Source organism: Pundamilia nyererei, unplaced genomic scaffold (assembly GCF_000239375.1).
Source record: "Pundamilia nyererei isolate P.nyererei 1_Seehausen unplaced genomic scaffold, PunNye1.0 scaffold00101, whole genome shotgun sequence".
Lineage (NCBI taxonomy): Eukaryota > Metazoa > Chordata > Actinopteri > Cichliformes > Cichlidae > Pundamilia > Pundamilia nyererei.
In genome coordinates, this window is record NW_005187502.1 from 876635 (window position 1) to 889591 (window position 12957).

Consider the following 12957-nt stretch of genomic DNA (forward strand, 5'->3'; position numbering starts at 1 on the left):
ACTGAAACTGATATGTCCTTTTTTAACAGCATGTTTCACTCAGTTTCATTGCTGAAGATTGTTCACAATGATGAAAGTGAAACCTTTCTGACCTCTACTTTTATAAATCAAATCGTTCAGGGAATGTAACCATGAAAAGCAAGATGCTCCGGCAGGCAGTTAAATGCCTACCACATCAAAGTCTGCAGAACTGCACTTTGATGCCTGTTTCCCCTGAGCATGCGAGGCTCCTTTGTGATAGCCTCCACGCAAATATACTGTACACAAACAGGAACTGCTAGCATCTCAAAGTGTTACTCAAGAACAGCAGCAGTTCAGATTTCTGCAATCAAACTGCAACCAGATTTAAGGATTTTAGGTTATTTTAGGGTGCAGTTCTGGGTCACAGCACATGATCTTCATCAGTGGTTTCACCACATGTGATGGATAAACAGACCCGTGAGGACTTAAGACCCTGCTCTTCCATGTTGGCTTAATGGTTTAGCTTTAAAATGAATTTTTAATTTGGAAAAAGCTGTTTATGAAACATTCTCACGTTAAGGCCTGTTAAGTAGCTGCTCTCAATTTTATAGCCTGATCGTCATTAGCAGATGTATTCTGCATGACTTACATTTGAACTGTAATCCATTCAAACTGTGACTATAATCTACACTACTACTGCTAAAACGAAAGCCAATGTAAATGTTTTGCTTTCGGAACTTTAGAAAAATGTGTAAAATGATAATAATAGGGTTCGGCTAAGATAAGGGTACATGCATCAGTATTAGGTGTGGGGCCTGGTCTCCATGGGTTTAACCTCAGCTTTTCACTCAGGTCTGCCTGCTGCTAACAGCTGTAATGATCAGGTCCGTCGCTGAACCTAAGCTCCAACATAATGGAATAATGATCAAGATACAAAAACCTCATCTATCAGTCAATCCACTTAGCCCAGCACACGCAATTAGAGCTGGTATGTTTTTTCTCCTTGCCCGCCCTGCTTGTCTATAAGAGGGAATTTCCAGATGTTCATCATAAAGAACTGTTAAGCAATGTTTTTCCTAGAGCCCACCCCCCAGCCTCACATACACACACTCTTTCTCAATAAAAACAATTTGTGCTGTTAGGCTAGAGCACCAGTAAGCATGACCACACAGAGGAGTATGAGCACCACGCTGGTAACTTGGATCACACACATCAACAGCAACTTTTAAAGCCCACATTTATGTGAATTCTTTTGATTTTATTATTACTTTGAATTCTGCTACCAGGGTTCATGTGTGTGCACATATTAGCTCTGCTTATGCAACTACTAGTTTCCTTAAATATTGTACTTTCATGTTGATTAGTGTTGTGTGCCTCACAGTTAACTCTATTACTATGTGATTACTTGAAGAGTAAGCCCTGTTTAACTAGTCACTTGACTTCCTCAGAGCTAAACAGCCAGGGATTGAACCACCAGCCTTCTGATTAATAGATGAGTAACCCAGAAAACAAGCTTCCTGGATATGTCACGCAGGTTTGCGGTCTAACGTTTCACCCGAGCTCTGGCAGTCGTGTTTGTGTGTCCGAGACTCGGCAGTTGGCACACTAACACCCTTGCTATCTCTCTGGCCCTACACACCCCCCCTATTTAGAATTTAAGATAGCCCAGAACAATCTCACACCCAGCGAGGAGTTAACACGTTACAGGAAGGCCATATCATGCTGTGAAAAAATAAGGAAAAGCCTAAAACCAGCATTGCAAACCTGTGCTGAGATGTGTTTCTTTCAACCAGATCTCTGACATTGATTGATTGTCGCCTTTTAGGGCTTCTTAGTCATGCTACTGCATGACTTTGTAGGGATTAGTGCTGTGTAATGTTGTGCAAGTAGTGAAGCAAGGTTTAGTGGCAACATGGTTAAAGTAAATACCATAAGCAATGGGATTTGCCATTGTATTTGAACAATACCAACCTTAAAGTTATGTGGCTTGGTTGTTAATGTGGAATAGATTGATGCGTGATCTGATATTGTCACGTTGGTGTTGTTCCCATATCACAGTAATATAGGTCCAAGATCAACGTCACACTGACCAAAGATGTTATCTGAGCATTCAGTTAGCATTAGCCAAGAAGCTAGCTAATACTAATACATAAATTTAGCTAACAGCAAACCTAAATAGACAATATTTTTTATTATATTCCATGAATTAATAAAGAAAACACTTGAAAGCTGCTACCGGTTACAGAAGAGTTTGATATAAATAAAGGCATGTTTTTCTTTTCTTCCCACATTGCAAAACAACGTGATTGGTCAGTTTCACTTAAAGATACAGAAAAGAAAAATGACTTTTGTGCTGCCTTATGTGCATGCTGCAAAGTCTCTAAATGATATAGCGATAGCCACACCAACCTCCTATTCACTGTGGTTCCTTGGACCAGAGGCCGGGAAATGGCAGACCACACTGCTTGATCCAGATGGTTACGCCGCCCGGAGCTACACACCCTGGTAACCGCAAATGGACTGAGCTTGCTTATAATAAATTGGCGGAATTGGGTCGGTGCAGTGACTTTAAGAGAGACTCATTATCCAACTGGGCTTTTGTCAGGATGTGGTGTTTCACTACCATTCTCTCACTTTCTTCTTGTTGTATTTGCCCATTAGCAATCTTAATGTCTTCCACATGTCTGTTTGTATACAGCTCGACTGTTCTCTTAAAACGGTTCCCTATGTGGTGGCCTCCAAGCATACTATCAAGAGAAGCATGGGCGGTAAAGCCATATGTTAGTGCTGACCCATCATCGCAACCTGCTTTGATATCTCAAAGGTTTGTGACCAGCTCTGAACCAAGAAATATTACACCTCGGCTGTCTTGCTCGACTCCCACCCAGCTGCTTTCCTTGTCCTAGTTTTTTTTTTTTTTTTTGATAGCTGCAAATAATTTTCATAATTACATCCCGCCGGCTCTCATGTTTTAACAGGTGGAGAATTTTTGTTTCCTCCTGCTTTGTCTGTGACACCACCAAGGAAGCAGGGGAAAGATAAAAACGTGCCATATTGACATCATTTTTCACATTATTGGATAAAAACAAACACGGACATCTCTTTGATTTGATTTCAACAAATGTCATGTTTTATATGGCATTATATTCCAGGTCTAACATGAAATAATCTGATTCCCCTTCCCTGGATAATGGCATTAGGCTGACTGATTTTCTCTCCTGGCTATTTCTCATGCATTTCTCTTGGCATGGCGTCATCCACGTCAACCCTTCGGTTTGAGACTGAAGAGTGTAGCACCGCAGGATTCCTCCTCACTTCCTTTCAAATCACATTAATAACTTTCAGAGTGCGTGACTAATTATTTTCTCACTACCACATTCGACTCCAGTAAAATTATTTTTCTTTTCCACCTCTCAGTTCATCTGATATTGGTTTATGTGCTCTACAGTTTCTGAGCCCGGGAAACATGTTGTTGCAGCGAAACCTGAAACATATGAGTCCAATTCACTTCGCCCACGTGGAATACTATTATGTTTTTAAGACTCGGAGGGCTTGAGAAAAAGACTTGCTGTTGACGCTGAGTGAAATGTAATTGCGCTGTTATTGCAGCTGTCCAAGTGAGGAGAAAAGCAGTCATTTCAGGAACAGAAGACGTTTCCAAGAAGACGTTTTCGCTGACAGCTTTTCATTCCACCAGCGCACCTTTACCCCATCGATTAATTCCAGAATTGTTCTCATCGGTCAGATATTGCTGTATTATCAGAAGTGTTTGGCTTCACAGAGATACACTCGCAGCGTCTATTGATACCCCCCAAAGGGCACCTTAATACCCCATATTTAGCATGTTTAGACACTTGCTTGTTACTGTAATGTACATATTTATAATACCCATATATCATTCTCTATATGTCTACATGCTGTCAATACAAATAAAGGCAGTAAGAAGAGCTGATTATACTACTATTAACACTTTGACCTTCAGATACCTCGAACTTGAAATAGAGGTCAAAGGTTATAAGGTTAAAGGTTTTAAACCTTTATACAGTACTTAATATATGTTGATATTATGTTTGATAGTTTCAAGGTTTTGGTGATCTTTTGATCAATAAATCCTTCAGTTCACCTGGAAGACCTTGGTTAATGTAAGCCAAATTTTAATGGATTGTTAACATGACCGCACTCTACACCCTGACCAAGTTTGATCAGAATTCATTTGAGACTTTTTGTGACTGAATTGCAAGCACGCACGCAAATGCTACCAAAAACATAACCTCCTTGATGGAGATAACAATGGGAAGGTATCATTTTGTGGCAAATAGGGCTAATGTTGTAAATTGGGGAATTTTAAACTCAAACCCACAATCGTTTCTTCAGCCTAACCACACAGCGAAAAGTACGTAAAACGCAAGTGCAAACAAAATTAATCAGTGAATAGTTTTAATAATAAAAAATCCCAAAGGGCAGCCTTGCCGCAGTGTTCTGGCTGACAAATGTCACTACATCTTAGAGGTGGCTGTAGCTCAGGTCATCTACTGAAGGTTGGAAGGTAGGTTCAATTCCTGGCTTCCCCTAGTCTGCATGCCAAATATCCTTGGGCAAGATATTAACCCCAAATTGCTCTCCGATGCATCCATCAGAGTGTGAATGTGTGTGAATGTTACTTAGAAAGCACTTAGAACAATGTGCTTGTGCAAATGGGTGTGAATGGGTGAATTCACAAGTTGTGTAAAGCACTTTGAGTGCTCAGAAGAGTAGAAAAGCGCTATATAAGAACCATGGCAAGAAGGCAGCGGGCCCAGATGGCATCAGCTCGAGGGTCGTCAGGTCCTGCGCGGACCAACTGTGTGGGGTGATGGAGCACCTCTTCAACCTGAGCCTGAGGTTGGGAAGAGTCCCACAGCTCTGGAAAACCTCCTGTGTTGTACCAGTGCCAAAGACTTCACGCCCCAAGGACCTCAACAGCTACAGGCCGGTGGCTCTGACATCCCACCTGATGAAGACCCTGGAGCGGTTGGTCCTGGCTCAGCTTCGGCGCCTAACAAGCTCATCACTGGACCCACTTCAGTTTGCCTACCAGCCTGGCATTGGAGCGGATGATGCCGTCATTCACCTCCTACATCGTTCCCTCGCTCACCTGGAGACCACTGGAAGCACTGTGAGAATCATGTTCTTTGATTTCTCCAGTGCCTTCAACACCATTCTTCCCTCGGTTCTGAAGGACAAGCTGGAGAACTCTGGAGTGGACCATCACCTCACTACCTGGATTTTGGACTACCTCACCGACCGACCACAGTATGTGAGGACTCAGGGCTGTGTGTCGGACAGGGTCGTCTGCAGTACGGGGGCCCCACAGGGAACGGTTCTGGCTCCGTTCCTCTTCACCATCTACACTGCAGACTTCTCCCACAATTCCACCCAGTGCTTCCTGCAGAAGTTCCCTGATGACTCTGCAATAGTCGGCCTCATCACTGATGGGGACGACAAGGAGTACAGAGGACTGACTCAAGACTTTGTGGACTGGTGCCAGCTGAACTACCTCCAGATCAATGCCAGTAAAACCAAGGAGCTGGTGGTAGACTTCCGCAGGCACAAGCATTCTCCACTGCAACCACTGAACATCCAGGGTATGGACATTGAGGCTGTGGACAGCTACAGGTACCTTGGTGTTCATCTGAACAACAGACTGGACTGGACTCATAACTCAGACGCCCTCTACAGGAAAGGGCAGAGCAGGCTGTACCTGCTGCGGAGACTCAGGTCGTTTGGGGTGGAGGGCCCACTCCTGAAGACCTTCTATGACTCTGTGGTGGCTTCTGCTATCTTTTATGGTGTGGTCTGCTGGGGCGGCAGCATCTCTGCTGGGGACAGGAAGAGACTGAACAGGGTGATCCGAAGGGCCAGCTCTGTTCTAGGATGCCCTCTGGACCCAGTGGAGGTGGTGAGTGACAGGAGAACGGCGGCTAAGCTGTCATCCCTGTTGGACAACGTCTCCCACCCCATGCAGCAGACTGTGACAGCACTGAGCAGCTCCTTCAGTGGGAGACTGCGGCACCCACGGTGTGGGACGGAGAGATTTCGCAGGTCTTTCCTCCCCACTGCTGTCAGACTCCACAACAAAGACTTTAACTGAACAAACACACACATCCACACATGTGCAATAACACTAAGTGCAATAATCTTTTCTGGCATCGTTGTATTTTTACTCAGTTGTATATAGCATTCGTATTCTATTTTTATCTTATTGTATATTTTTATTCTATTTTATTCTACTGTATATAGTATTTTATTTTATTCTATTCTGTACAGCTGTGTACTGTATTTATTCTTATTGTATTCTAATTTTTGCGTCATAACTTTTGCACTGTCCACTTCCTGCTGTCACAAAACAAATTTCCCACGTGTGGGACTAATAAAGGTTATCTTATCTTATCTTAGTCCATTTACCATTTACATCCACATCTGGCTGTCTGCATCCACAGACACCCTTTCAACCATTAAATGCAGATTTCACATTAAATGCACATTACTGTAGCTGGTGTGTCAAAAGCATGGACACCAAAAGACACCGTGTACTGTATGTACCTTTGCAACACCACCATCTGATTGAATGGCAGTATTTGACATCCTGTGTTTACTGCAAATCAGAGGACAAAGTGCATTAAACTGTGAGTTTAGCTACATTCTGCCAGCTCCACAAATCCAAAGACTGCAAAGAAGCTGCTCAGGTTTAGAAATCAAATTTGGGTAAATTGTGAGTTATTAAGTGGTTAATTTATTCACACAAGCCATCCACCACTACCTGCCTTCCACAATAAAGCCTGAGCCTTATGAATGCTGACAAGTGGTCAAGCCACGCCTGCAACACCTCTTCAGCTTGCTTCTGTTTAATTGGCTTGCCTCGTTCTTTCATAAGCCAGCTCGTTAGCAGCATGCTGGTGCTGAGGGAGATGATATCTCCATGTCAACCTCACAGATGATCAGACGGCAAACACACATGCACACTGGTACAGGTTAGCAGTGTGTTGTCATATGCATATGAGCGGAATGAAGCCATGGCTGGAAATGCTCGTCTATAATTTATCTCTTCAGCACACTAGTGGTGGGCTAAACTGATCCAAACTGTAGCTATCAAGACCTACAGCTGACACAAACAAGCTCCATCGCAAAATGTTTAATGCATACTAAAGAGAAAAGTCATATCAACCATGTGGCCAGTGCAGTATGTTTGAAAAGTCAAGAGAACAGGATTCTTTGTTTGTTTGTTTTAATCACAGCATTCTTTAAAAGCAGTTCTCCTTTCTTAATTTGTGGTTGATATGGACCACGGTTCATTTAGTACTTTATTATCTGTGTACCAGGCAACACAGATCCCTTAAACAAGCCATTCAAAAGGTACCTAGGGTTAAATGGACTAGCTAAACACACTTAGGGCTCTACTACCTTTTAAGACTACAATATAAAATAAATCACTAGCCAAGAATCGCTGAAGCTGCAAACAACCAGCATGTGCCACTTTCCCACGAATAAGAACTCGTGTGAACAATTTAAGTTCAATTCATCTTTTATCAAAACAATAATTTTCTTTTCTCTTATATGGACTGGTTCTTGTAATGCGCTTTTCTATTCTATCCTGAGCACTCAAAGTGCTTTACACAACACTTTTTTTCTACTGTTTCTGAGTGCTTCCTAACTAACATCCACACACTGTATGCATGCTATAGTCCGATGGATGCATTGGAGAGCAACATGGGGTTAGTACAACATGCACTGAAAGGCTTAAATGCTTGCTTTTGGTCCTCTCTTTGTTACTGTGTATTCACTGTGTCTGTGCTAACTGTATTTGTGGGTTTAACAGGCCAGCAATGGGACGGAGACATCAAGTGGACGCCATTCTGTAACGGTTGAGACTCAGGTCCAGAAACAGCAGCAAGAGGACAGAGATGATTTCCCACAAGCACAGAGACAGTACAATTCCCTGCCACGGTGAGACATCCTTCCTTCCTTTTCTTTCTTTCTTCAAACTGTCCATGCATCCATGCGGCTGCGTCCACCCCTTTGACTTATCACGTCCTCCCTGCCCTTTCTCAACCCCTTCATTTGACTTTTTTTGATTTCCATCAATTTCTTTTCCTCACATTTTTGCCTTCCCCCCCACCTCCCCCCTCCCTCACTTATCTCTTTGGCTTCCCTCAAAGTCAATCACCACAAAGCCACTTTCAACTAATCTCCAGACATTTGAACGATTCTTAGCAAACTCTTTGAATGAAATCATTTAATGTGATCGCTTAGAATTATTTGACTGATATTCAACTTCATTAAGTCAATGCTGACCCGAAGAAAGCGGTGACTTTGTCCCAAGCCCCCCTCTCCAATAACAGCTCCAATATCACATTATTTTTTCTAAAGGCTATTTTTTCCCCCTACAATCTCTTGCCTCGCACAGTTTGCCATTAGGAGCTACAAGCACTGCTTTTCATCTTCTCCATCTTCTTGTTTCGATTCTTTTTTGCATATTTGTCAAAGAGATGCCAATAAAGCTTACCATATCATACATCTTGAGCCTTTTTTGTGGGAGGGGGTGGTTTAGTATCAATATTTGCCATTTCTGCCAGCACTCCGTTAAATGTCTTTACTGAAGTTTTTAATCTCATGGCAGTAGGTGCAAATTACAAAGTTAACCACTGCTGCTAGGGGAAAGAAAGTCGCATATGAAGCTTAATATCCTGGAAGAAAAGCTCCCCAAGGCAATAATTCTGTCATTTGACTGAGTGACACATTATTGTTGAATATTTTCACACTGAAAACAATCCATTGTGAGGGTTTTTTTGCATTGTGAAATGTATTATATGTTCAAAAATGCTAAGAGCAAAGTCAAGATTTATTTCACTTTTGCAGCTTGCCAATTTAAACAAAGACGGAGCCCTTAATATATGTGTGTGTGTGTGTGTGCGTGCGTGCGTACGTGCGTGCGTGCATGCGTGCGTGGTCTTTTCATTTTCTTTGCCAGTTCTCGTCTATGCTGTAACGCACAAGCACCAATCACTTCTTCATATTCATCCCCTTTTGTGTTATGTTGCCTCAAAACACAGTTGGGTCGATGAAAACGTGTTCGTGTCTGTGGATATGGATTTGCGGTCCACACGGACACATAATCAATTTGGTCTGTATAAGGCAGACTGATCTATGCATTCCCCTCATATGTGTTATCTGCTTGCATCTCATGTGGTGTGACAGTTGAGCTGGGACCTTCTCTCCCAGTGAGTTGCTTCTCTTGGGAAAGTTCATGTCTCCGGCCAAGCAGCCAAGCGAGGATGGCCTTTGATATGCATTCCTTTCATAATCTCATAGTGGCTTCGGGCTAAGAGCCACATGAGCTCAGGCTTGATGCTTGACCCTGGCTGAGGCTTTTCGGGGCTTGGTGTGTCGGCATGGCTTCTCATTAAAGAGCTAGTCTTACATCCCCAGATTAATAATCACAATGCCTTCTAATGTCAGCCACCTCTCTTATTGGAACCTCTTCATCTTTTCCTCTTCCAAAGCAGGAAGTCTGAGCAGTCAGCCATTCAGCAGAAAAGGGAACATTCCCTCACCAAAAAACACCCCAGAAGCTTCCAGAGGAAGCCATGGTAGCTGGTTATCTGATGACGGCCAGGCTTAGCTCGCTGTCTGGGATGTGAGGATTGGAAGAACACTAATGAAGGCTTGTTGTTGGAGCAGGATTAGCAGTGACAGGCAGCGGAGGTCGAGAGTGACTGGGAGAGGAACGAGTGTTTTAGTAGGAAGGAGAGACCACTGATTAGCCCGAAAGAGATGTACACACACACACACAAGCACACGCATGAATGCAGTGAATGTCGAGATAAGGTTCTTAACTGCGGGCTGAGTGAACTGCCAGTAGCTCTTTCATCTAGCCGTGCAACTATCGCATTCCCAGCCAAAAGAATATTGTTCCAAGTTAGAAAGAAAACATTATTCCAGGTTTGTAGACAATTTATTTATACAATATAGAAAATGATTGTTGCATTACACATTAGATGCTTTTGGGTGCATGTGTGCGTGCGTGCATGTGTGGAAGCTTTCTCCTACTTCTCATAAACTCTGATTCTTCCCAGCTGTTTTAAAGAAACACACAGCGGCCACAAATGTTCCTGCGAGCCAACTTCCTGGGTTTGTTTGTTATTTTCTGTCATTCTAAATTTACCCCACTCTTTGGCATGATGTATTTTCCCATCCCCTCCCGCTGTACATGTAACTAATCTACTTTGTGATATATTTTGGCAAAGGAGTAGAGGTGATAAGAGAAGTAGATCCCTTGACGCATCAATCACTATTACATTCCTGTGGAGCAACGCAATCTCTCTGCTCTCATCTCTCCGCTTCTGACTTCCCCCTAAAACTTCTGTGCTTTTAAAACCTAAAAGGTCATTCTGGAAACGCAGGTTGCTTCCTCGTGCAACAGGCGTTCCTGTGCTTCTAAACAAGCGACTCCCTCATGAGCGGTGCTGGCTGCTCTGTGAGCCAAGCCAGGGTGTAAGTGCGTGGCGGCTCGCCCAGACGGTGAGGTCCATGTATGGAGCATGTGGTGAGGCTCTCTGCAGTCTGTCCCTACATCTGCCCCTGTACTTGTGCATACTAGCAACCAAATGGCGGAACAAGAGGATGTGTTTGTGTTGCACATGTTCGTAACAGAAATGCATGCACAAAAAAACTCACAAGCTCACAAGAGCTCACAAGAGCCCACATACCCCACGTTTACAGGGCCGTGTGCTTTAGCCCTTCCCCTCCCTTTAGTCATTGTGAACCGCAAGGGCTTTCATTAGAAATGCTGAAATTCTGGGATTCTCATAACAGTTTCACTGTGATGATGATAGAAAGAAAATATTTCTAGCAATGGAAAGTTATCAAGAAAGAGGCACTGTGTTTTGTAGCATTTTCTTTAAATCTGTGTGCCCATGATGGCAGCCCTGGCATAGGAACAAACTGTATAGTGTTTCTACTTGCAGTGGAATTCCCTTATTGAAATCCCCACTTCAACACTTATTTTTAAAATGTTTATTATGAAACAGAATGGTATTTCAATAAAAGAAAGAAGAAATAGAAAAAAAACACAACAGAAGTTCAAAAAACCCACAAAGGAAGTTGAATAAAATAGAACAGAAGTAGAAAAAAAAACAACTCTCACAAACACAACTGTAGTGTTTCTGGTGAGACATTAATGCACAAGTGACAAAAACATGTGAAGGATTGCACCGAGACATGTTTAAAAGGATTCATCAGTGCTATGAGAGAGAAAAATATCACATGATACATGTAATACGTTTACTGTTAGCCATGTACTGTTAGCTTGTCAGTTCTGTAGCTGTTCTATCACGTTAATATCTCACCAAAAACACTTTCGTTGTGTTTTCTGTGTGTGTTTTGGTTTGTTTTTTTTGGGGGGGTGTTGCTGAAGTTTTCCTTTGTATTTTATTTTACTTCCTTTGTAGTTTTTTTTTTTTATTGCTGTCACCCCTTGAGTCGGGCATGCAGGGCACCCAAGCCGGTGAATGCATTAACCCAAGAAGGAAGTCACCTAGGATCAAATTGATACCATAGCTACATCGACTAAACCTCTCTGACAATTTTGAATTTTGAAAAGGAAAAACACAGCGTTTTGAAAACGCTCCCAAAAACGCATACATTTCAAAACAGAGCTGCCCCGTCGCAGTGTGGACACTCGAAAATGCAGACTTTCTAATAGCGGAGGGCATTATACAGCAGTTGTTTAGATTGCTCTCAATTTTGACAGCCCTAAAAATGATTAATATCAGTTTGTACATGCTGCAGATAGCTTTTCTTCAAATTCTTTAATTCTCACTCGCTTTTGCGCATGCGCAGGACTGTAACGTTTTGGGTTGTTTCAATATGGACGCGCAACTCTGTGAAAACAACTGAAAACGCTAGTGTGGACACCGTTTTTGTTTTTTTTTCCTTTAAGCGAAGGACAGTGCGTTTATTTACAGTGAACACATACACCAAGTGGCTATATACAACGTGCAGGGGAAACGGATTCGGGTCGCCAGGGTCCGTGGGAAACAGGGTTGGGAGAAGGGTTTTCCACACTTTCTGTACAAAAACGTTCCCCCTCAATCACTCCTCTCCGCATCGGGTTCCAAAAACGATACTGATAGCTCAACGATCCAGCGAAGACTAGTGCAGACTCGCCATCTAAGTAGTGCAGTAATCAGCTGGGATCAGCGGCCGGTGTGGTGATGAGCAGGTGTGTGGGCCAGCAGCGGGAGCCCGCAGTGAGCATCGCCGTGGCGAGAGAGAGAGAGAGAGTGAGAGAGAGAGAGAGAGAGAGAGCGAGAGAGAGAGAGCAAACAAACCACAAACATATTGCCCAATAGAGGATTGACCAGCGGGGCACAGGGACCATGACAGAATGTGTATTTTTATTTTATTTTACCGCAAGCAAAAAGTACTCCACCACAGATTTTCAAATTCTTATCCTACCTTATACTTTTCTTTGCAAACATTTCATTCATTAAACTGCAGTCATGCTTTGGGACCCTATCTGCGATGTTTAAGGGAGCTCTGAAGAAATGTTATGGTTGCAGCTTTTAGGCTTTTTGCATTTGATACATAGGGGCACAACAGTCCTATGTGAAAAGGTCAGTCCATCACAAACCATCATGTTCCCTGATGTTGTCTCCAAGACTTGAAAATATGCTGCCTGTTATTTATTTATTTATTTTTGTCCTGTGGCATTTTGGGATGATTTAAACATTAAGTACAAAAGTTGTCTAAATGGTGCTTAAAATAACATTTCACCATTTGATTTTTGTTTGATTGCAAGAGGAAAGAACAGACAGAGACTGCACAAGTAAATGCTATTTTAAATAAAGATATTAAAATACATACATACATATATATTTATAAATTCACCTGTTATGTTTATCATCCAAACTTGTTTATATTAAGTGTTTAATTACCCTTTTAAAGTCACACTGACAG

The 12957-nt window shown here is 42.6% G+C and overlaps 1 protein-coding gene across 1 annotated transcript in view; it reads left to right on the forward strand.

Moving 5' to 3' along the window:
- LOC102205917 (partitioning defective 3 homolog) overlaps positions 1–12957 on the forward strand; it is a 346721-nt gene that overhangs the window by 331672 nt on the left and 2092 nt on the right. Inside the window, exon 23 of the mRNA XM_005740561.1 lies at positions 7817–7944. Within this exon, the coding sequence (XP_005740618.1) occupies positions 7817–7944 (128 nt within the window). The remainder of the gene's footprint in view (positions 1–7816; positions 7945–12957) is intronic.